The following is a 22,672-nucleotide window of genomic DNA, read 5'->3' on the forward strand; positions in this document are numbered from 1 at the left end:
ACTTGAAAAATGCTAATTAATGAAACTGGTTTCAGCTTTTGATTTATTTTATTTTATTTTTTCTCCCCTCTAGCTCAGCCGGCTGTATACAGTGTGTACAGTGCTTGTTTTATCATTTATATGGTTAGACCCATTAATTAATGCATAGAGTCTATGAATTGACCTCTCAGGTTTGTCAGACAGTCTGTCTCAGGTCTGGCATCAAAAATGAAGTGGCAGATGGTGCACCTTTTTAAACGTATTACACAATGCCTCCCAAGCAAACAGGTCTAAGGTTATTAAAGGGTCATTTCACCCACATCCCAGATTTTCTCACTTGCCTCTAGTCATGCTGATAGATTCTCTGTCGTCTGCCTCCAGGCCAATACAACAGGTGTTTTTCATGGAAAAAGATGCACCAAGTACTGGCTGATGACTTCTGCTAGTTGACAGCTTTCAATACTTGGTGCTATATACGCACTTCGGTCTATAACAAAAAAAGTACCGAGGCCAGATAACCAGCCTTCACTTCAGTATTTGCCAGTAATTAATCTTGTAAGCTATACATTAAAATAATATACACATCATTTAAAAAAAGAACCAGTTTGTGAGGTTTAATAAACTTTATTCATCATAACTTTGCTGATAAAAATGTAAAAACAAATCCATAGACATGAGGTTGATGCGAAACACTTCAACAGGCAGTAGAGCTGTTTTCTAAAACGTGGCACAGATTGACCTTAGGATTTTAAAATGTTACATATATCACAGCCAATATCCATATAAGGTCATTTTTCAGAACAAATTTGAAATGGAAAGTAGTGAAATGGCCTGATCTTGACGTCTTTTTTAAAAAATATTTTACTTAACAAAGATTTACAGAGCATTATGAGACATGCTGTGGTACTAGAATTTTACCCTTTGGCTTTGCTTGATGCATTTACCATCCAAAGTTGCATTATGTTTGTATAATAAGTATAAATTCATGTTACAGCCTGTAGTTGAAATGCCAATCAGGTTTAACAACAGTAAATGTCAAACTTTATTTGGAGTATGATTCAGGCTTTGGCATACTGCAACACTGAAGGTAAGGACCAGTAGGAGAGAGCAGGTTTAACCACATATATAAAATTTGAACAAACTGGTTTATGTATAGACGGTAAAGATGACGGTAAGTGACACTGTGATGATCAGATAGACAGACAGACAGACAGACAGGTGTAACAGGATCATTAAAAACAAAGCAAAGGATCATGTGTGACAAACACTACACTATAAATCACCACACTGATGAAAAGCTACTGTAAGAAAACAAAATTAGACAAAATTACCAGACACGGACAGTGTATGATCTTTGAAGAAGTACATCATAAAGTAGTTTTTCTTTCATATAAGAGAGGAGTTGTGCACAAACAGGCTTTTCAACCTCTTTATTTCTACCCAATTTATCCTGTGGACGACACTGTGAGAAGAGTTCAGGGCCAGCTATATAAGAACGCTAAAGGATTCAGTTGTAGGGAGGTGAAAATAAAACGGCTCCACAGGTTGCCCAGACATGGCAATGATGTGTGATGCTGACAGGTTTCTTGGACAATGACTGCTCAAAGATCTTCTAATACTTCGCCTCTCCTTGTCTTCATTTTGGAGCTTGGATGGGGATCATAAATCCTGGGTGTCCATGAAGGAATACGACAAAAACACTTGAAATCAAGAGTAACAACTACCCAAAAAAAGACGTGTAACTACTACAACAATAAATTAATGCAAAAATATGGCCCAAGTATGTGACCAGATTTTTTTTTTTTCGTTTCATTCTCACTGGAATTCCACATTGAATAGAAAGATCTTTCATAAAAAGTTATAAAATAAATAAACACTCTTTCCCTTTTAGAGTTTTGAGTAGAAAAAAAGTTGCACGGCGTGCAGGCCTAAGAGGAGAAAGAGCAATAGGAGTAGTATTTTTTTTTTTTTTTTTTTTAATTTGTTATTTTGCAGAAGCATGTTTGCTCTCTTCTCCTCTTCTTTGGCCTTTGTTGTCAGAAACACACACACACACACACACACGCTGGTGGGTCAGTGTGACCCGCCCAGAGTGGCTGCTGGTCCTCAGTACACCCAGTTCACTGGGACCCACTGGGGTTCACTGCACAGTTTGTCCACAGCGGCCTGTAACGTCTCAAAGGCCTTGTCCAGGTTGTCGTTGACGATGGTCAGGTCGAAGTAGTGGCTGTAAGCCCTCTGGATGCGAGCACTCTCATCCACCGTCTTCCTCAGGTCCACATCCTGCCAGCACACAGGGGACAGGTCAGTTGTGGAAACATGTACAAGCTACTGACAAGAGATGCACAAAAGTATAAAGAAGCCTGATTGCAGGTAGGAAAATGACAAATGACTAAATGAATGAGGTGTAGTATGTGATTTTATTAATTTTTCAGGCATTTTGCATCTACAGAATGAAAACTTTATTCTTTTACTCCACTGTTACAGGAGAATATTCTACCTTTTACTCCACTACATTTGTTATACAGTTGTAGTTACTAGATATTTGCAACTTAAATTTTAGATACAAAAATTATGATGGATTCCATATACACTGTACTCTGAAAGGGGAAAGTAAATAGCTGGTGGTATAGCTACTTTAGAAGTAAAGTAGCAATACGGCTGCTGCATGGGGGCTGTGGGTAAGGATGTATGAATGTATAATCAGGTGCTCATATATCTTGTTTTCTTTTTTTAGGTGGCCCAGTGTGGGTAATGCAAATGTTTGTGGACACAAACATGTGCGTGGGTGTTCACCTACCGTGAGCTGCTTAGTTGTGATGCCTGCGTCCACCACAGCTTTGTGCATGCCCTTGAGTGTATCAAAATCTGGCGCCGCAATGAACACCACGTAGGGCATGAACTCTGCTGTTTTCAGCACCTTCAGAGCCTGGAGAGAGAGACACGAGGTAACGTTGCAGTCAAAATTTAAAAAAACATAGTACTTCTGTATGTCTGTGAGGACCTCATTATCCAAAGACACTTGACAAAACTTGACTAAAATATGTATTAAATCCACCCTAAACTTGTATAAACTTTAACACTGTAACTGTAACACTGTCCTCTTACCTGTGGGTTGACATCCAGGATGCAGGTGCGTCCTGTGGCCACCACCTCATGTATGGACTCAATCTTGGTGCCGTACAGGTTGCCATCATACTCGCCGTGCTCCAGGAAGCGGCCGGCCTTCACGTCGACCTCCATCTCTGTCCTACTGGTGAAGTGGTAGGAGTTGCCGTCCAGCTCATCGTCACGTGGTCGCCGTGAAGTGTCTAACAGAAGAGATTCAGTGTGATTGGACACTGTAAAACATTTTTTGTGTTAGGGTGTGACAGAATTTAGAAGCACAGGCAGGAACCAAGCGGGGCGTACATGGGATTGTTGTGCCGAAACGTGTGGGCTGGAGGACCATTAGTCGGTTTTTCAGGCTGCGTCGACCCACACCCTGTGCACCAATCAGAACCAGTGTCTTTCTCTGGAACGGTGGCACTTTTGCCACTTCCTCATAGATCTGCAGCTCATGTCTGTCAAACTCTGTTTGAACACAGACACAATTACACAGTTAGCCATTCAAAGAAAAAGATAATGAAGGTGTCAGCAAGGAGTCACCAGGGGGAAGAGCTTAACGACCTGCATTCTTGGCCGTCAGGTACATCATCTTCTTCTTCTTTTTGCCAGCTATGGTGCCACAAAGGATCCCTATAAATCAAGAGTGAACATTAGTGTGCTTGTACATTATTACAGCAATTACAGCATTTGGCCAAAAGGGGGCATGCGTGGACCATATTCTGAGTGTTGAAGTCTGAGGCTTTTTCACCATAAATCAGTTTTCAGTGGTAAAAGCAATAGCTAGGTGACAGAGGTCTGGCAGCAAACCCATTGACAGACTTAATGGCAATCCATCTTTTCAACATCAGCCTTTCTAAAGAGAGAAACTGGAAACTTGAGTTGTAGCTCTAACCAAAGCACGATTTACAGTGTTTATATAGAACACCGCCAAGAAATGTTTGCAGCCACCTACCTGATCCGTCAAAGTCTCGAGGGACGAAAGCTTTCCTCTTCTCCTCCAAGAACTGACTGGGTATCAGTCCTGTAGCCCCGCCCACCACATGACACGCCTGGCACAGATTACAGATCAGGTTGTAGTTTAAACTTGAAATCTTTTTTGTACCTGTGATTAGAAATAAGTGGAGGAAAGCTCACCTGCCACCAGTTGGGATCCTCTCTGTTGACAATCTGAAGGATGTCTCCTTTCATGAAGGCCATCCCCGCCTCTCGACAGGGGATCAGGTTATCATTGGCTGGGTTGTAGTCGAAGTATGGCCTCACATACACCTGTGGATGAACACATGAACAGTTTGAGTCTTTGCAGGAGTTAATTCAAACATGGGTGTGTTTTCGTGGTCACAGTGAAATTTGCAGCACTTACAGTAAATAGAAAAATGTAGCTAAGCTGGTTGTGGACAAACCACCCAAACGTACACACACTAGAAAAAGCACAGCATGCTGTCTCACACTCTGACACAGTAACAGTGGCTCATTCACGCCCGTTACGTCCCACGTCCCACACTGCGCCCGACACAGCTGTTCACACTGGGCTAACAGTGGAGACTTTTGCCAGGGAGTGTAAGTGCTCTGGCCGATGTATTAGATTAAACAAGCAGCCAGAGGAAGCAATAAAACAAGCCAGTAAAGTATACAGAGCAGCGCGCCCTGAGCCACAGAGCAGGATGTGATTTTGCATTATGTGTCATTCAGTTGTACTGCTGTTCATTCAATTTAAACCGAACAGGCATTTCCAAGGTTATGTCCGTTTGTTCAAGACACAAAATATCGTCAGGAGTTTTCGATGCAGGAGGCATAACAGGTCAAAAAATCAGTGTTGCACGAACGAGAGAAAATAACTAAAACTATCATAAATTACTGTACTTTCCATGTGAGGGAGCGCGAGATTACAGGAAACGTTTGTGTGTGTGTGTGTGTGTGTGTGTGTGTGTGCAAGAGACAGAAACAGCTAGTGTGACCTAGATAGCATGTGGAGTGTTATTAATAGGGCTCCAAGGGTTCACATTCCTGCACAGGGGATTGTGGGAAGGCCGTAGGACAGATCACCAGCCCTGTACCACTGCCCAACATCTGCCACTCATTACATAAGTGTGCGTGCTTGTGTTTATATTATCATCTCATTTGACATTGGTCTGCGAGTGTACCTGCGGAGGTGCAGGAGCGTCTCGGTAGCTCGGGAGTATTTTCAGCGTGATGCCCCCGCTGCAGTCTTTCAGCATTTCCTGCAGCTCCGTGGGGTTGTTGCCGACGTCCTTCCCGTTCACTTCCTTTATAATGTCTCCCACGTGGAGCAGGCCCTGTCTGTCAATCATGCCGCCGTGCAGGATTCTTGCAATGACCAGGTCGTCTTTCTCCACACGAAATGTCACGCCCTGAGAGGAAGGAGAGGGAGGAAGATGATGTTTATCCTCTGATATCTTGTTTTACACACACACCCTGTTTCACACTAGCACCCTGTTCCGGCGTCTATTCACAATTAATGATTCACTTGGTTATTCATTTGGTTATGTACCCAACCACTCCCTTCCAGCAGTTTCCACACACACACACACACACACACACACACACACACACACACACACACACACACACACACACACACACACACACCTGTACTTCTTGCTTTGTTAGGACACTCATTGACATAATGCAATGTAGCCTCTTACCCTGACCCTAACCATCACAACTGAATGCCTAATCCTAAAACCAGACATTTCAAAGTGAGGACCGGCCGAAAGTCCTCACTTTCCCAAAATGTCCTCAAAATACTTTTTTTGGTCCTCACTATGTAGAACAAGTACACACACACGCACACACGCCTCTGCTCACCAGTGGCTCTCCGGCCTTCTTTCGGATGCCAATCATGCGCACAGCATCGGCCTGCATCAGAGCGCTGTTCACAGCCGCATCATTGGCCGTTTCAGCCGGGGGCGGGACTTCATAGCACTTTGAGGCCACCATGTCATGTGCCTCCAAAAGAGACTGACAGAGAGAGAGAGAGAGAGAGAGAGAGAGAGAGAGTGAGAAGGATAAAGTGTGTGAGAAAGAGAGAGTGAGAAAGATAAAGTGTGAGAGAGAGAGAAGGATAAAGGGAGAGAGAGAGTGAGAAGGATAAAGTGAGAGAGAGAGAGAAGGATAAAGTGAGAGAGAGAGAGAAGGATAAAGTGAGAGAGAGAGAGAAGGATAAAGTGAGAGACAGTGAGTGGTAAGTTTTGAAAGAGGAAAAAAGAACATTCTTCCTATTACAAGTGAAAAGTTGAACCCATACACACCTTTGCTCACACAATACGCTCACTGGTTTTGCTGTTACACTTTTACTCGGTCTGATATGACCAGTACATTTCTGTGTAACTGACATTGTTAAGTCAGCTTACTATGTGTGCTGCTGTTACACTACATTTTAGTTTTAACCATTATGCAGTAATTGTCACCTGGGGCCACAGGTGAAACAGTCTCACTTTAATAATGCCAACAAAACTGTGACTTGATGTTTCAAGGAAAAGAAAAAAGTGATGACAGCTGTGTGAGGTAGAATACATTGACAGATGGTACGAGTGGAAACAAAAACTCATGGACGGACAGTAGAACAGAAACCTTTACCAACACACAGTAATTGTCTAATTTGCGGTGTTGCAGCATCTGTAACAGTTTGTTCATCATTTGTCTCTTGGGTTTAAATTTCCAAAAAAAAAAAAAGGATTGTGAGCACAGAGCTGTTTAAACAACAAACTTCACAGATGTGCCTATCGCAAACATATTCAAAGTTGTGGCTTAACAACAAAAAAAAAAAAAAAAAAAAAAAAAAAAACTAATCGTCTAATGGCATAAATCCCAAATATGGATTACGACCAAAATGCATTCAATTAATTCCTGGTTCGCTGAGTGTCCCTACACCAGCTTTCATCCAAGCCTGTTTCTTGATTAAACTTACTATTGAGATTACTTTTAAATACCTTACTGACAATCAGACAGACAAGTGACAGAAAAAGTTCATATACTCACACATTCAGTATGTGATGTAATATCTGTTTCCCTCATTTCTCTTCTCTTTTCTCCCCAGCTTGCCTTTTTCCCTCCCTCCCTGTCTCTCTCTCTCGCTCTCTCTCTCTCTTTCTCTCAGTAGGTCAACAGGGTCTTATCCTCCAGCTTACAGCACAGAAGGCCCTGATTGGTGCAGGGGCTTGTTGGGCTCAGAAGTCTAACTCCTATTGGTCTAACCTGTGTAAAGCCCCTGGTCGGTCTGGGGATAGAGGTTAGTGTCCTACTGTTGCACGAGGACAGGATCCAAAACATCAGCTCTGTGCTACTGTAACTACAGTCAAAACATTACAACTATAGGCTGGGCTTAGTGTCACTGGGCACCTGTACTTCCCAAACTGAGTTAATATTCAATCCAATAGCAGCAAAATTACATCCATAAATCATGTTTTATTAACCTTATCAGCGGAACTAATATTTGACATGCAGCATATAAGTTGTGCAGAATATGTGCGTATGAGTCTCTCACCTGGAAGTGTGGCTCCTGCAGGATCTTGGACAGTTCGGCCGCGCTGTCGTCTCTAACCTTGAGGTTGCTGATGTCGCCCAGGATCTCTGTCACCAGCTCCACATTGTTGTCCTGCACCGCCTCCAGCTTGACTTCCTCCAGCTGCTCGTGAGCCTGGGGGGGGGGCGCAAAGAAGCTCAGGGAGGGAAGGTTTCTTACTGATGTGAATGAAGCTAATTTTTTGTTTTCTAGTAGTAGTGATTGCTGACATTATATTGGATTCTGCATACAGTGGTATTTGTTTCGCTGTGTAAGCAAGCCACTGTCTGCCTCATGTTACACTGTTAAAAGTCAAAGGAGTCTTTGTTTATGTTTAGTCATCCGTCATCTGTACAAGTTCCAGCCCTGCAGGGAGAAGCTGAATGGTGGAAAATGACAACAGCCTGTCTAGCAGGAACGACAGCTGTCCTCCAACTGAACTCACTGCACACTAGATTTCAAATAGCAGAGAAGGTGTGTGTTTGTGTGCAGAGGCAATACATGCACTATCAGTAAAAAGGCACAATAGGGTAGAGCTACTTTATTTTGTTACAAACAGTCTGTATGCACTTTTTTAAATTCCTCTGCAGATGCACTGTGCACTCTTTTAGTCAAAGCCTTACTGTGCTTCAGCACCTCAGCCACAGCAAAGCAAAGCACTGCAGGGAGCAGGGGGCGGAGGTCTCAGAGCTGCCTAGAGTGTTTAGTCCGCTCACTGCTGCTCACCCCGAGCTATGTGTGTGTGCTACCTTAGCCAGGGAGCGTACAATGGGACTTTCCATGATGCCGCGCAGGAAAAGCAGGTCGATGTCTTTGGCGCCCGTGGAGGTGGGCAGCTCACCCACATTATCCAACACCTGCTGCATGGCTGGATGGACGGGATCGAGAGACAAAGATATACACACACACACACACAGAGGAAGAGGGAGAGAGATAAGAAGAGTTAGCCGGGCATGAAAGTCATACAAAGCATAAACACACACACAACAGTGTTCAAGATTCTGCAGCAGCCAGAGGGAGAGAAGCAGTCCCTGGCTTAAGAATGTGAGTACCAGCCTCTCACTTTCATGTTACTCAGTCTTTGCAAAAATGGGCCCAAATGCTACAAATTAAGTGACAATTTCAATGATGTGAATATATGATTTATATATGATGTGCCATTATGCAGAGCTTGAAGGTTCGAGCGAAGACCTACACGTAATATATACCATTAAATATATATTAAAGCATAAGAAACTCCAGGTATGCCAGATTAAAGGTGTACGAAGGTTTCCTGACAAATGAACTCTGTAGAGTTCACAAACACAGAGAGGGAGGGGTGACGACTGTAGGTATCAGCCAGCTAACGCCCTAATGCCAGGGTCTCAAAGCCCATGTAAGCCCATTTAAGACACTTAAAGCCCTGGGAATTTGTGTGTGTGTGTGTGTATGTGTGAGTGTGTGTTTCTCTGTACCATTATACACTTATGTGGGCAGTAAATATGTCCAGTCAGCACTTGTATGCACTTGATTCACTCTCATGATATCTCTATATTTTGCTCCCTTAGCCCATTATTACTCTGTAACCCTGACTCCTGTCATCAAGTCAAGTCTCACTCCTAATACTTCAGTCTCCTTTTTAGACGGAGGAATGCACTAAATTGTTGACTTGACTTGTTGAAATTCTGCTGTTGTTTGTTGTGTTTTCTGGTGATATGTGTTAAAAAATCAACTTAGCCCAAAAAAAATTTAAAAATCAGTTTCACAGTTGGAACACCATTTCACACGTGATAAATTCATGATAGGTGCTGTTTCATTTTAACACATAAGGAGCAGCTTTTCACATGGCAATCTCACATAGCGGTATTTGTGTTTTTTCATAATGTCAGAGCGTATAGGACGTACTGCATCGCCTTCTCACATGTCTTCTTTTGTGAGGGTTTGCTCCAAAATCGATATATTTCTTTATTTTAGATAGAATCTCAATTTGACCTTTTCTGGTTTTTAGCACAAAAATGGCCACGTCAGTTAAACTACAGTTTGACAGTGTCGTTTCTTTTTGTCATTCATTTCTCATTGAAGTCACATAGTTGTATGATTAAAAAGGAAGAGATTGTGTAAAAAAAACAACTATTTATCTCACAGTGGCGGGAAGACCTCACGGTGGCTTGATCAACACAGAGCACAGACAGACTGCATAAACAGCAGGCTCCATTGCAAAAAACAAACTTTAAATATTTATGATCCTCTTAAAGAAGGACAAATAGGAGAAGGAGGTTAAAAACTGCACTGCAGACTATTAAACTTGTATATCCATTAAGCAATATACTTATCTCTTGAGAACACAGAAACACAATCTAAACCTCCACTCAAATATACAATAGATAGTATGATAAGGATATGCAGTTTCTCTAGGGACCACACACAGTCTTTCAGAGTTGTAATAGTAGTAAAGGCATCCACACAACCACACGACCAACCAGCCTGATTGCAGTGCAGTCACTCACACTTTAATTAAGATTAGTCATGGTACAGCCCCCAGGAATTTGGAGAATAATGTGTTTCCCAATTCTTCAAACATTCGCATTTAAACACAATAACTTGTAGGAGTCTGAGTAAATCTAAAAGCTGCAAAGCTGTCCTGAGAGAGTCGTCTAAACTGACGTCATGAACGTACACAATCTCAAAAATACACCAACGTAAACTCCATATCCGATCACCGTACATCCAAGGTTTTGTCTCTCACTCTGTTGACCTATATCCACTTGGTCAGTTCATTGTGTCATTGTGTCCTCAACCACAGGAATGTTTGGTCATCCCAGCCCCGTCCACCCCCCCCACCCCCCAATTGCACTTGTGTGTACATTACTCATCTCCACAAGCAACCACGAGATGTTTTCCTATCTAGTGAGAGATTGGAGATGAACTAAAGCCTCCTACCCAAAGTCTTTATAATCCTATGAAATATGGCATGGCGATACAACCACCTACCAGCCTCTTCCTAAGCCTAGCCTGAAGAAGTTGTAAAAGCCAAGAGATTACAGCACTGGACGGTGTACTGTAGAGTGTTTTTTTGTTTTTTGTTTTCAGCTTGTTCATCTAGTTAATGAATCATCCTGCTTACCTGCTCTTAATTCCTCCCTCTGTGGCACTCTGGTCTGCGCCTGCAGTCTCTCTCACCATCAAACCACCGCCTCTGTACACCTACCAGCACTGTGTGGTTGGAATGCTAATGCAGAGACTCCCTGCTTAAAAATTCCTAACTCTGTTTCTCAAGGAACGCAAGACAAATCCCACGAGAATGACCTGGCAACCTGTATTATGTGTGGTATTTTTTATTTTGTATTTGTGAGATGGAGATCAGAGGAGCACCTCGACTGGCACAAAAGTAACATCACCCAAAACAAAATATATTTCAGTGTATTTTTTCAATTGTGTAAGGTGAGCACTGATCCACCTCCAGGGAAAATAAGTAACCCCTGCAGCAAAAGCTCCTTTAAAGCAAGCATTTCCCAACCTTACTTGTACCTGAGGGGGTATAGTTCTGCAGTTGCCAGGTGGTGCATTGAATGACTGACACTACTGTGAAAAAATATACATTACATATTGATTTAAGGAAACATATCCATATATTGAGTTAGCTGTAAGAGCTGAACACTATACTTGTTGGGATTAAGAATGTGTGAAAACTAGTTTTCTAGGACCAGAGAAGTCTAAACAGCTAGTTAAAAATAATGACTAAACAGTTGACATAGTTAGCTAAAAGAAATGGTTAATCTTTTGAAATAGTTAGTTTGAAGTATGAATAAACAGTTGAAATTGTTAGCTAAAATTAGTGGATAAACAGTTGAAAAATTAAATTAATATTTCATAAATTAATAAATGATTGGTTGAAATAATTACCTAAAAGAAATGTTTAATCATTTGAAATAGTTAGCCAACACTTTTACCTAATGGATAAACAATTGAACTTTTAGTTCGCTAAAAGTAATGGCTGACTGGTTGAAATGGATAAGTAACACTAAATTAATGGATAAAAGGTTAAAATAGTAAAACTAATACTATTATCTCATGGATAAAAGTTGAAATGAACTTAAAGCAATAGACAAACTGTGAAAAATAGTTATCCAAATGGCTGCACTGTTGAAAATAGCTAAATGTAGGCTATCAGATAAATGGTTGAAAAAATGATCTAAAGTCCATGGATAAACTGAGAGCTTTTACGACTTCTAAATGTTAGTATTATAAAGACAAATATGACTAAATCAGCCTAAATACTGACAGTTCAAAGACATACAATATTAATATTATTAAACAACATCCAGTTTAAAAATGAATTCAGATGAATTCAGATTAACACAATGTGAGCATGACAGGCGGTGTTGATGAAGGGGCACTTAAGTTCTTCTGACATGGGTGTGGGGTTGGTCAGACAGTACAGTTTTGGAGCCACTGCTCTAAAGGACCGTCAGATCATCTGCGTTTAAAGATAACTAAAAAATAAGGCAGTTGCATCATTCTGTAGGAGCTACCAATACTTCCTTCTGATTTAAAATGTTTCATAAAACCCTTTCATCAATCCCTATATCTTAAATTTCAAAACAAAAAGACTACAGCATCTTTCTAAATTTGAATATGTGACACCCCGCCTTCTCCTCCTTTCCTCACCTCCAGGTGTCTCTGCTCCCTGGGTGGACCGCATGGCCGGGGGCCCCTCCACGCCAGGCTGTCCCAGGGGCGTCACCTCCTCCTCCTCCTCCTCCTCCCGTACCCCATTGGGAGAGGCATCCTCCATAGCTGTGACCATCGCCAAGCCCTCCTTCTTCCTCCCTGCTGCCACAAGTATGCTAAGGCTAACCACTAGTAAACCACCAGTAGTTTTGCAACTATGTCTTCTGTCCTCCAATCCTCTTGTCTGGCACTGCTGACCCTCTAAACTCCCAAAAAACACACAGAAAGAGAGAGTATAGAGGAGAAAGAAAGAGAGAGAGAGAGGGGATTGAGGACGGAGAATGAGAGAAACAAAGGGGCACAAACAGAACGACAATAGAGTGGGATTAAGATCATGGGATATTAAGAGACAAGGAGGGAAAAAGGAGCAGAGAGAAGGAGGTGAGATGAGGGGGAAAAAAAAATTTAAGAGGAAGAGAAGGTGCTGACGTGAAGATGAGTTCAGAAAACAGGCATGAAGAGAGACAGAGAGAGGTAGAGAGCTGGATTGCACACACAGATGTGGACATGCATTCGATGCTTGTCGGTCCCCTCCCTCCACTCTGCCTTTAATACCTTCCCTTCCTAACCCCCTCCTCTGTTGATAACACACACACACACACACACACACACACATAATCCCACAATCCTCTCCTGCTGTTGAGGGCTTGCTTGAGCACCCCTCCTTGTGTTTCCCTGACCCCACCCAAAGTCAAGTTGCCCCTCTTGTCTAGAAGGAGGCACACATGCACATACACACCAGTTGAATGTGCCATTATGTAAGTAATCTTACATAAGTGTTTCTGAAGGGAGCCTGACCTTACATTCTTATTCTTTCCCTGTTTCTTTCCCTGTTTCTTTCTCTCATTCACACTGTTCAGGGTTTGGACACCCCGCTGCAGTAGTGTGTAGAAACTCTCAGTGCGAGCAGAATGCGCTTGTACGTGTTCCCACAGCGGTCATCCAACTCCTTCAAGCAGCATGTGTCAGCCTAATGTGTGTTTTTTGCTCTCTCTGTTTTTTCTTTCATCTCCATCCCTCGTTAAAGTAATGTACCCTTACCACCTTACTTCTCAATAAATCAGTGGACTTAAGGCGCTGACAGGATTATGCACATTTTTGAGGCTGCAATTTGAGCTTCTCCACTGCTGAGCCTAAATACTTTTGGGCAATATCCAGTAGATGTCGGGATATTTCACTGGATAAATGAAAATTTTGATCTGTTAGTAGCACTGGATGAAAAGTCAGGGGATATCCAGTCTTTAGGATTCATCCCCTGGGGACAATAAATGGCTGTACATTGGCAGTCGAGAACTTAGGGACCATTGCTATCCCTAAACTGCGTTGGCTAAAAACCAAGCAGGTAGAGAACCCCTTGAGCCATTGCAAATTTTAGTGACATAACACAACCCAACTGCAAAAGTTCAGCAGAATTTTTTTTTTGGTTGTCCATCTTGCATCTGTTGTAATATCAACGATCAGAGGAAGAGCCAAAGAGCTGCCCCGGTGTTGAGAATAATCTAAAAAAAAAAAAAAAAAAAGGCTCCTCCCCTTCACCATCCATCAAGCCCCTCCTACAGCGACACAGCTGTGCAAGGAGCAGATCTGTAGGCTTTAATCCGCCCTGCCACTCCCTCCACGCCATCCTCAACACGACAAGTCAACCCCTCCCCCAACTCGGGACGTGGGATTTTAATCCAGCCACGAAAGCACGGGATTACAGAATCTTTCTCTCTCTCCCTCTCTCATCACATCCGGCGCCCAAACATCTCGAGCAGGATAACAGTGCTGGTTTGTCGATGGGTTGAAATGGCCTTTAGCAACACACTGAGTAGCAACCACTGCCTCTGAAGTGTGAAGATATTTTCCATCAATGGGAATCAGTTCACTGTTAAAGTAAATTCCTTCACAGATCTAAAGGCAGTTCATTTTGTTGATCACACACAAACCTTCACAACTCTTTTGAAGTAAGAAGACGAGAGCTGATTTCACAGAGTTAGACTGAGGCAGAGCAGCTGTGTGAGAAGAAAACAATGTACTTAGGCTAACAAAGCATCATGGGAAGTCAACACAGATTTTAGGACAAGTAATCACCAAGCTCCAAGTCTCTATTGAGTATAATAAGATTGCGATGCAATTAAAATAATGGGTTTATTATTGAGCAATAATTCGATTTCTGTTAGTAAAAAAGCACCGATTCAAACCACTTTGGTATTTTAAAAGGAAAGAGAAGCCTGTATGAGTAAGAAAGCTGTACCTGTGATCAGACTTGAATATATACCAGCATGTGGAGACATATTATACGTCAGACTTTACCTGACAGAAATATACTGATACCTAGGACAAATGTGTAGCAGATGTGCTTCCTGCCAATCACAACGATTCATAGGCAATAAATGAATCTAAACAGATCTCCCTTGTATAAAAATCTTGAAACTTCAATTCACCGGTTCAGATTAATATGAGCGTGGCCCTTCATGTGCAGAAAACGTCTCATTAACCTTGTAATCTACATGAGCATAAAACAGCCATAAGAAAACCGGCTGCTTCCTGCCTTGAAAGTGATGTTTTTTTAAGAGGAGTGATGGGCACATCCTTGCTTCAAAGACTGGCACTTCTCCCACTGAACTGACAAAATCATGCCAGCATGCAGAAAACATTTTCCTGAACGTCTTCAGTGAGTCAGTGCTGAGGAAGAGGCGGGGAGGAAATCGTGTTTACCTGTGCCAGTCGGTGTAGCCCAACCCCAGTCCTACTGGCTACTCATCAGTCAACTGTGAAGACCTGGAGAGAGAAAGAGAGGGAGAGAGATGTGTGAAACTTTGTAAGGCTAAGCCTCATGAGGCATGAATATTCAGCTCTACTCGCATTCGTGCACACCCGTTTTCATCATTCCTCACACACTTGCTTGAGCATTCAGACTCCGTTTGCCCTTTCCATCTGTTCCATCTATCTATGCCATCCCTGTGTCTTGCAAGATAGGAGCCTTGTTTGCAGACTGAGGCTGTTGTTCATCCAGAGTGATGCACAGAGTCCTCCAGGGCGATTCATTGCCCTTAGTTATTCAAGGATGCCTGCATCATCAGCTGGCACAGCACCATCAACGTAGTAAATGGCCACTATTCTCTGAAAGTAATGACAAAGCAGTATGCATTCATTCTAAGAGAGGCTTATATCTTGCAAATTCACTCATGCATTTCGTTTATCATGAGAAGTTTTACCACTACTGTTAAAGCTTAATACTATTAACCAGTATTGTTTAATTAAGGATTTATTTGCACGGTTATAGATGTGGGCTAATATGCAAGAACAGATGTAGCAGACATTGCAGAGTGCAGTGCTTTAGGTCATTTAGAAACAGTCATTCCTATGTTCTTTGTCTCACAAAATATCTTTATAATAGTTTGTAAAATTCTTGAGCTGATCCCACAAACAAAAAACTGATGGATCCATGGTCTGAAAATCTCTACTAAGGGTCCACCTACTCTGGGGCTTTCAATAATATAACATGGTCCTCATCAGAGAAACAATGAACTGTCAACCTCAAACTTTAATCCGACATTTACAAATCATAATAGGTAGTTAATACGTGACAACTGAGCAAACTATGTCTGCTGATGAAGATGACTGAAAGCAGCAGAACAAGCAAGTGTAAGAGTTTCCAAGGTCAAACTCAAATCAAGGATATGGATTTCTTCGTCGGCCACCAGACCACTGTTTCAGAGACTGCTTCCTTGCTTCTCTTTTTCTGCTTTTCTGTTCTCAAATGACTCTAAATGTGGAGAGAAAGGACCCCCACACTGCTGCGACGTCCCCAGCCTCACTGTGCGACGTTTAAAACATTATCTGTCTAATAGAACTGCAAAGTCTGGCAGCGCTAAAAACCATTCGTGCTGCTCTGAATAGCCATTGTGAAACGGACCATTAGAGAATGCAAGCCGGCAAAAAAACAATGAAATTGTGTGATTACAAATAACTGATGCCTGCACTCACCCACGGAACAATAGATTATCACTCTTGCACGCTTCATTTCGTTCAGCCTCTTTCACTTTCCCTCCATTTCTCTACTTCTCTCGCCCCGAGCCGCATGGGAAGGATCGTGTGGCGTATGGACAGATTGTCCAATAAAAGTCACAAGTTCTAGCTACTCACTCGGTGTGTAAAAGCATCTGTTAAATGTTCTGAAACTGAGAATATTTCTTTTTGTCAGTATACTCTCTCACTGTCACACAGTCAGGAGGCGATGGCACTGTCCACTTCAAGTTTGACCTTTAAGCTCCACTCTAGTTTCGGTCATACCAACATGCACAGTCAGAGCAGTTTCCAAGTGCTAAAACATTTACAAGGTGACAGAGGAAGTCTACTCATCACTGGTTTTGCCATTATCCCTTTTTGCTGTACCAGCGTATTTTCACTCATCAAGCTCAAGCTAATTGGTTCTTTATTATATGAGAAGAAGGGAGAGGAAGAGAGAAAGCGAGGGGTCGATTCATTACGCAACACAGATTACGATCAGGCTTGACACGCTCATTGGAAGTGAAAGATATCCCCTGGAAGAATGTTAATGGAGGCAAAGCCACCAGGGCAATTCTTCAGCAAGTCATCCGCACCACGGAGCAGGAACCGGGCCAATCAAAGGGCTGAATGACGAGGGAGGAGCAAAAACTGATCAGAAAAAGATGGGAAGGTTCACAACCCAATTTTAGAGGAATCTATAAAAAAGGGTCCAGAAGAAGAGGGAGAATTTCAGGAGAAGAGACTTAGACCATGGGACTAGGGGATAGATAAAAGGCACATTAGGAGTCATGAAGAAGAAAGAGAGAAGAATCCTCAAAGATTAGATAGAGCTGTAGGAAAAGCTTCTCAAGCCCTGTGGGGATGAGAGGAGGAGAGGGGAGAGACAAGAGAGTGTTGAGAGAAAGAAAAGTGGCGTGAGAGGTCGTCTGCATGCAAACACCTTCCTAATCGGTTTCAATCTTTCTAGAAACTGTCAGGTAACTGAAGTTCCTCTAGTGATAGTTGCACGAAACAGAAAGTATTTTTGTATCTGCCTGTGCATGAATGCTGTCTGAGAATCTGCTTTACATAGAATAGATGTAGGAAGTTTGTTGATGCACTTATTTGCATGCAAAAGCCAGGTCATCTCAAGGACTAGGAAATGGGTTACAGCACAATTAAATGTGTCACCAGCCAGGCCAGTGTATCTCACAATGAGTATAACACTGAGCATGCACTGGTCTCAGGATTCCCCTGATGTCCTGTTACCTTCACCACTGTCCGCTCCTGTTTCCTCCTCCTGGGACAGAGAAAAAATCACAGGAAGCGGTCACTTGCAAACCCCAGCTGCCATTGGCTGGTCTGTAGATAAGGACAAGCCAACAAAAGCCCTCTGAGTGCCCCTGGTTGCCAAGCACTCAGATGATGGACAGCTCATAGAAGGGGGATTATGGGGGGGAATCAGAGGGTTTGTTTTTGTACAAAACATCATCGCTGTTCCACACATGTAAACACACTTGTGTGTGTGTGTATGCACACTGTTAAAAGCACAGACAAACATCAGCAGGTTGTGTGGTTTTAGTTCCTCCACTTGTAGTCACGCTAGCAGGAAATCTCACTCTGCCTTTGACTCCGTGTCTCATTGAGCGCATTTTGTGAGTTTACAGCCTCAGATGGAGTAAAATGCTACATCCCCTTTGGTCCTGAAACATGAATACACACACTGTCAAGGCCATAAGGCATCCATCCTGGAGGAAGCATTCAAATTATGTCTATATGCTTGCTCTACCTCTATTCTCCCTCCCTGAAACACACTTACTCTCAGGGCTCTGAGAGCAGCCGTCACTCTCACTTCCTCTCAATGACTTGAGAATCACAAAGGAGGCCAGTGAGCTCTGTCCTGCCTGCGAGTCCAGATGTCACTTCACTGGCTGACTCCAGGGGTAGCAAAGAGCAATTAGTAAACTCCCCCGAGCACTGAGCTGCAGCGTTCCCTCTGTATGACACTGGTGTCGAAGTGATTGCAGCAGGGGACAAGATATTCAAGGAGACAGTTTGCACACACATGTGGACATACATGTATGCGTAATGACCGACTATTCATATAACCCCCCCCCCCCCCCCCCCCCCCCCCCCACCAACCCCATCCTGTCCTGCCTCCCACCCATCACCCTCTGCCTCCAGACAAACTCTATGTAGGTCACTCCATGTGTTAACACAGCCACTCAATAAGAGGATTACACTGCTACCCCCAAGATGGCCATCTTAGCAGATCAATATCTGCATATATTTATCATAACAGTTATTGCTCTATTATTATTGCAGCTGTTGATGCTGATGTCAATAGAAAGTTGATGAAATCAGTTCCGTTTCTCCACATTTACCACAAATGTTGAGGATGCAGCTTTACCCACATTTCTGCTGATTCATGCTCGACTATACTCTTCACCTGACACTGCAGTCTAAATTACCATCATTTAGCACAAACATCAATTGTTGCATCAGTGCACTTTGCCGGCATCACCAAAAGTGACCTCATTCTCCTCCTGGATGATGTTCCAGCTGGTGAGGCGTCTGTGCAGCTCGGGATGATATAGTTACACTGCTGTCCGCAGCTGGTCAAAACCCTTGGGCACTGCACATGCAGCGATCTTAATAATGAGCACCTCATGACATAATCTAACCCGCCACATGGCTGCGCCTGCTCCTTCTCAGTCCCTCTCCCCCTCTCCCTTCCCACCCTCCTGTTACTGATCATTAGTATAAGGAAAAGAGAGGGAGGGGATGGGGGTGGGAGAAGTGATGCAACAGCACTTAACAAGACTGCAAAGTTTAAGAAATGAGAGGAGTGATGTTGGGTGATGATGAATTGTAAAAAATTGGGGTGTGTGCGCGGGGGAGAGGGAGGGAGAGATAAGGAAAAGAAATGAGACTGAAATGAGTTCACTGAGAGTGTTTGACTTTTTCTCAGTTTGTCTTGTCTTATTATTTAATATTGGTGAGAATTACAAACCAATCATGGAAGCGGGGCTATATTGTCTATCCTACTAGCTGGAGCTGCTCCAGTAAAAGTGAATGGGACTTTGATCTTGTATGCATACACAATGACCTTATATGATCTTAATGCATTTGAGTTTTCAGCAGAAAATATGCTGTTTATCTCACACATACTTATTGTATCATCTTCCCAATCACTTGTTAGTTGAATGAGAATCATCTAGTATCATAGATTCAACATTTCCTTCCCTGAATCAATAACAATGATAGACAAAGGGAGGTGTTTTTCTGCACAAAATTAAACTGTCTTATGCTACATAGATTATTTTATTGTTTATCTGCAGTGGTGTGCCCCTTTAAGGCCTTAGTGTAGATGAAATCTGGTGAATCAGCACTATAGGCTGCAGCAAAAACGGCCAAAGACGTTCGCATTCACTTGCCTGGTATCAAGTCTGACACGTTGTTCATTTCAAAATAATATTCCTCTGTGTAAAGATTAGGCCTTTAGTTGTGTATTTTTTTTACAGAGATGCAGTTGGCTTATGATAACTGGTGTGGGGTCAGTTATGTGTGAACAGCAGGAGCCTGGTGCTGGGCAGCCAGAGTCGATTGTAGGTGTGTAGATAATGATGTGTAGTTATAGCTGGGAGGTTTGAGTCACTCCAGTCTGTGTGTGTCTGTGTGTGTGTGTGTGTGTGTGTGTGTGTGTGTGTGTGTGTGTGTGTGTGTGTGTGTGTGTGTGTGTGTGTGTGTATATATATATGTGTGTCTGTGTGTGTGTACCTCCCTTTCTCTGTCTCTGCTCTACCCTCCCTCATTTTTGTTCTGTACTATCTCTCCCATAGCTGTTTATTAATAATGGAAAAGTAGAAGCTTCAATGTTGGATTTGGTCTCTTAATGACTCAATGACAACTCTCATATGTTCCAACATCAGGAGCGTGTGTTATGAAATTCTTGTTTTCCCCCGCCCTAATGACAGGAAGGAATATGGATATGAGGGCTTAGAAGTCTAACTGTGTGCATTATCATGAACAATAAAGGTCATCCTGGATCCTGACTCAAAACTCTTACTGGATATCTCTGCCCTGGCAGATTTACTGTAATGCACTAAACTGTCTCTGTCTCCTTCCCTTCCTCCTTTTGTTCTTCCTATTCAATTTAATAAATCTGATTAGACCTTATTATTGGATTGAAGGGAAGAGCAAAAGACCCACAAACTCCAGTTTAGATGAAACAAGATCCACTCAACCCCTCTCTCAGTGGTCTGGTGGCCTATATAGCCCCTCCCAGGAAGGATCCCCAAGGATATTGCGTATGTGCATGGGCTTCCCCCATCACGTGCGGGTGGCTAAACAGCTTATAAACCTTGCCAAGTGACCCTGTGCTCCTCTGAGCAAGGAAGTCCCAAGATTCACTGAGAGCTGTAGTCTGTTATGATATGTAGGTGGTTTTATGTTTCGACTAAGTGCTCACATAAAGTGGGTCTGACATCGTGTTAGCGCATTATTATTTGGTAGACGGTGCACTCATACATCTCAGCAGGGGACAAAAAAATAAAAATCAATAGGACTGTCTGGCCAGCCTGTGCCAAGCCACCGGTCCCTTTCTCCGTTTCCATTCAGCATCAGCTCAATACAAACAATGCTTTGTTGTTATTTGTTGTGGAAGTTAAGACAACAAAATATGATAAAATGACACCCGGTAAGCTACAGATATCACTGTGTATGACTTGCTGTTATAGTAGAAGCGCGCTGTCTGTGTCTTATCTCAAGCCCACCGCCCTTTGCTGGTGGTAGATGTTGCAGTCTATCATTACGGGACGGTGCCGCGTCCTCATCCTGTCAGCACTATAACCGGCAGCTCTTCCTCCCGTATCTTCCCAGGCATGGATCTACGCCACGGATGCGACGCACGGCCAACATCCGTGCGCCAGATCCGTGCGCTTGAACCGTGCGCCAGATCCGTGCCAAACGCTTGCGCCGTTTTGCCTGACCAGACAACCGTAGCCTACATTCACACCGATCTCGCCACACGTGCGGCCATTTTTTGTTACCCATCCGAGCCATTGTGGCGTGCGCACACTTACGACTACAACCCATCCGCTGAATCCTTCCTCGTGATATGCGGGGGGAAAAAAGGGGGAAAGGACGCGTGCCGACTCCACAATAGGCGCCCAAAGCAAACTGATTTCTGCCTGAATAACGCCTGTTCTCACAGCGGAGCGGGCTCTATAGGGGGCAAACCTTCCCTTCTGTCAAACTCTGCTGCACCTCAAACACGGCAAAGTGTCTTTGTCTCCCATTTGAACGCCACGGGATGAATGAACGTAAAATCTTCACATCGCAAAAAAGATCACGAGCCGTGCCTTACCTGTGAATCGTGCGTGTGAGTTCGCGGTAGTCCACCGACCGTCCCGGTTGGACATTCAGACCCCCCTCAGCTGTCTGTCCTGGTCCCGCAGCAGACTACCAGAGAACACGATGCCAATCAAACCGACACGCCCCGCCTCCTCCCCTGACGTCACAGAGATTAGACCAATGGAAACTAATGTTCAACCCTCGTCTAGTGAATACATATTGTGTTGTGCATATAGTATTTTCCCTCTATCATACACTCGTTCATTCACATAAATAGGCTACATTTTAGCAGCTATAGTTTAGCAAAATTCCAACACAGTGTAGTGTATGGGTATTAAATCAGGCTTCCACAGAAGCAGGCTACAAACACAATTACACAAGGCCACATTTATGCTAACACCAAGAGAGAACTATAGCATAAAGAGTGAGGCCCCACAGCTGCCTACAAAGCTTCACCAGACCCGATGAAGTGTCCACATTTATTCTTCATCTACTCTCATCTGAGAGTTTGCCTCTGGGACAAAGTGAGACAGAGGGTGGTGAAGCAGTGAATGACTATTTCAAGTCTTCAGTTCATGGTTCAGTGTAATGCAATGGCCATGTGGTACTGTTTTGTAGTAACTGGTTCCACACTGATGGAAGATGTCCAACCACTTCATGAGTAGAAGTAAAACCTGTGAACGTTTCTTCCTTCTTTGGGGCAGGGCTATCTCGTTTCCACTGGAGACTACATGTCTGCAGTGTCTCCTAACTGCTTGATTTGTGCTCTGTGGGCTGATTTGATGTCAGGTTGCGGTAGACTAACCACTCGAGTAATTGCAATAATGCTCCTGAAAATGTCCTTTCTCCCCTCATTTACTTTCAGAGTAGGTACTTATCCTTATGGCCACAAGAGAGCGCCATTAGCTACCCAATTGGCAGCTTCAAATTGACTGATGTTTTCTGACCATATAGGCTTTTACTGGCCCATCCATGCTTGTTAGACCCAGTTTAAATGTGCTTCTCCTGCACTTGTCCCATTAT

At 43.2% G+C, this 22,672-nt stretch overlaps 1 protein-coding gene across 4 annotated transcripts; it reads right to left on the reverse strand.

Moving 5' to 3' along the window:
- Nucleotides 1-566: 566 nt before the first annotated feature.
- Nucleotides 567-21,794, reverse strand: pals2b (protein associated with LIN7 2, MAGUK p55 family member b). Of its 4 annotated transcripts, none has more exons than XM_056399770.1 (14): nt 21,663-21,794; nt 15,020-15,082; nt 12,257-12,520; nt 8,377-8,477; nt 7,592-7,744; nt 5,914-6,066; nt 5,229-5,456; nt 4,222-4,353; nt 4,040-4,136; nt 3,649-3,717; nt 3,391-3,552; nt 3,088-3,290; nt 2,780-2,908; nt 567-2,262 (listed from the first exon to the last, which is right to left on the reverse strand). In XM_056399770.1, exons 3-14 carry the CDS (start codon nt 12,393-12,395, stop codon nt 2,086-2,088), a joined length of 1,743 nt encoding a protein of 580 aa, XP_056255745.1. In that variant the 5' UTR covers nt 12,396-12,520; nt 15,020-15,082; nt 21,663-21,794; the 3' UTR covers nt 567-2,085. The 4 variants fall into 4 exon arrangements, with proteins under 4 accessions (XP_056255745.1, XP_056255744.1, XP_056255747.1 ...); XM_056399769.1 differs by having other exon boundaries at nt 8,359-8,477; XM_056399772.1 differs by lacking the exon at nt 12,257-12,520.
- Nucleotides 21,795-22,672: the final 878 nt, after the last annotated feature.

This window comes from Seriola aureovittata, chromosome 16, assembly GCF_021018895.1.
Source record: "Seriola aureovittata isolate HTS-2021-v1 ecotype China chromosome 16, ASM2101889v1, whole genome shotgun sequence".
Lineage (NCBI taxonomy): Eukaryota > Metazoa > Chordata > Actinopteri > Carangiformes > Carangidae > Seriola > Seriola aureovittata.

What these genes read in the sequence shown, in the direction of transcription:
- pals2b (XM_056399769.1), bottom strand. Translation starts at nt 12,395, where the DNA reads ATGGTCACAGCTATGGAGGATGCCTCTCCCAATGGGGTACGGGAGGAG. An exon ending in CCTGACGGCCAAGAATGCAG is followed by an intron (nt 3,553 to 3,648) that starts GTCGTTAAGCTC and finishes GTGTTCAAACAG; the next exon opens with AGTTTGACAGACATGAGCTG. An exon ending in TCACAACTAAGCAGCTCACG is followed by an intron (nt 2,263 to 2,779) that starts GTAGGTGAACAC and finishes GTGTGCTGGCAG; the next exon opens with GATGTGGACCTGAGGAAGAC.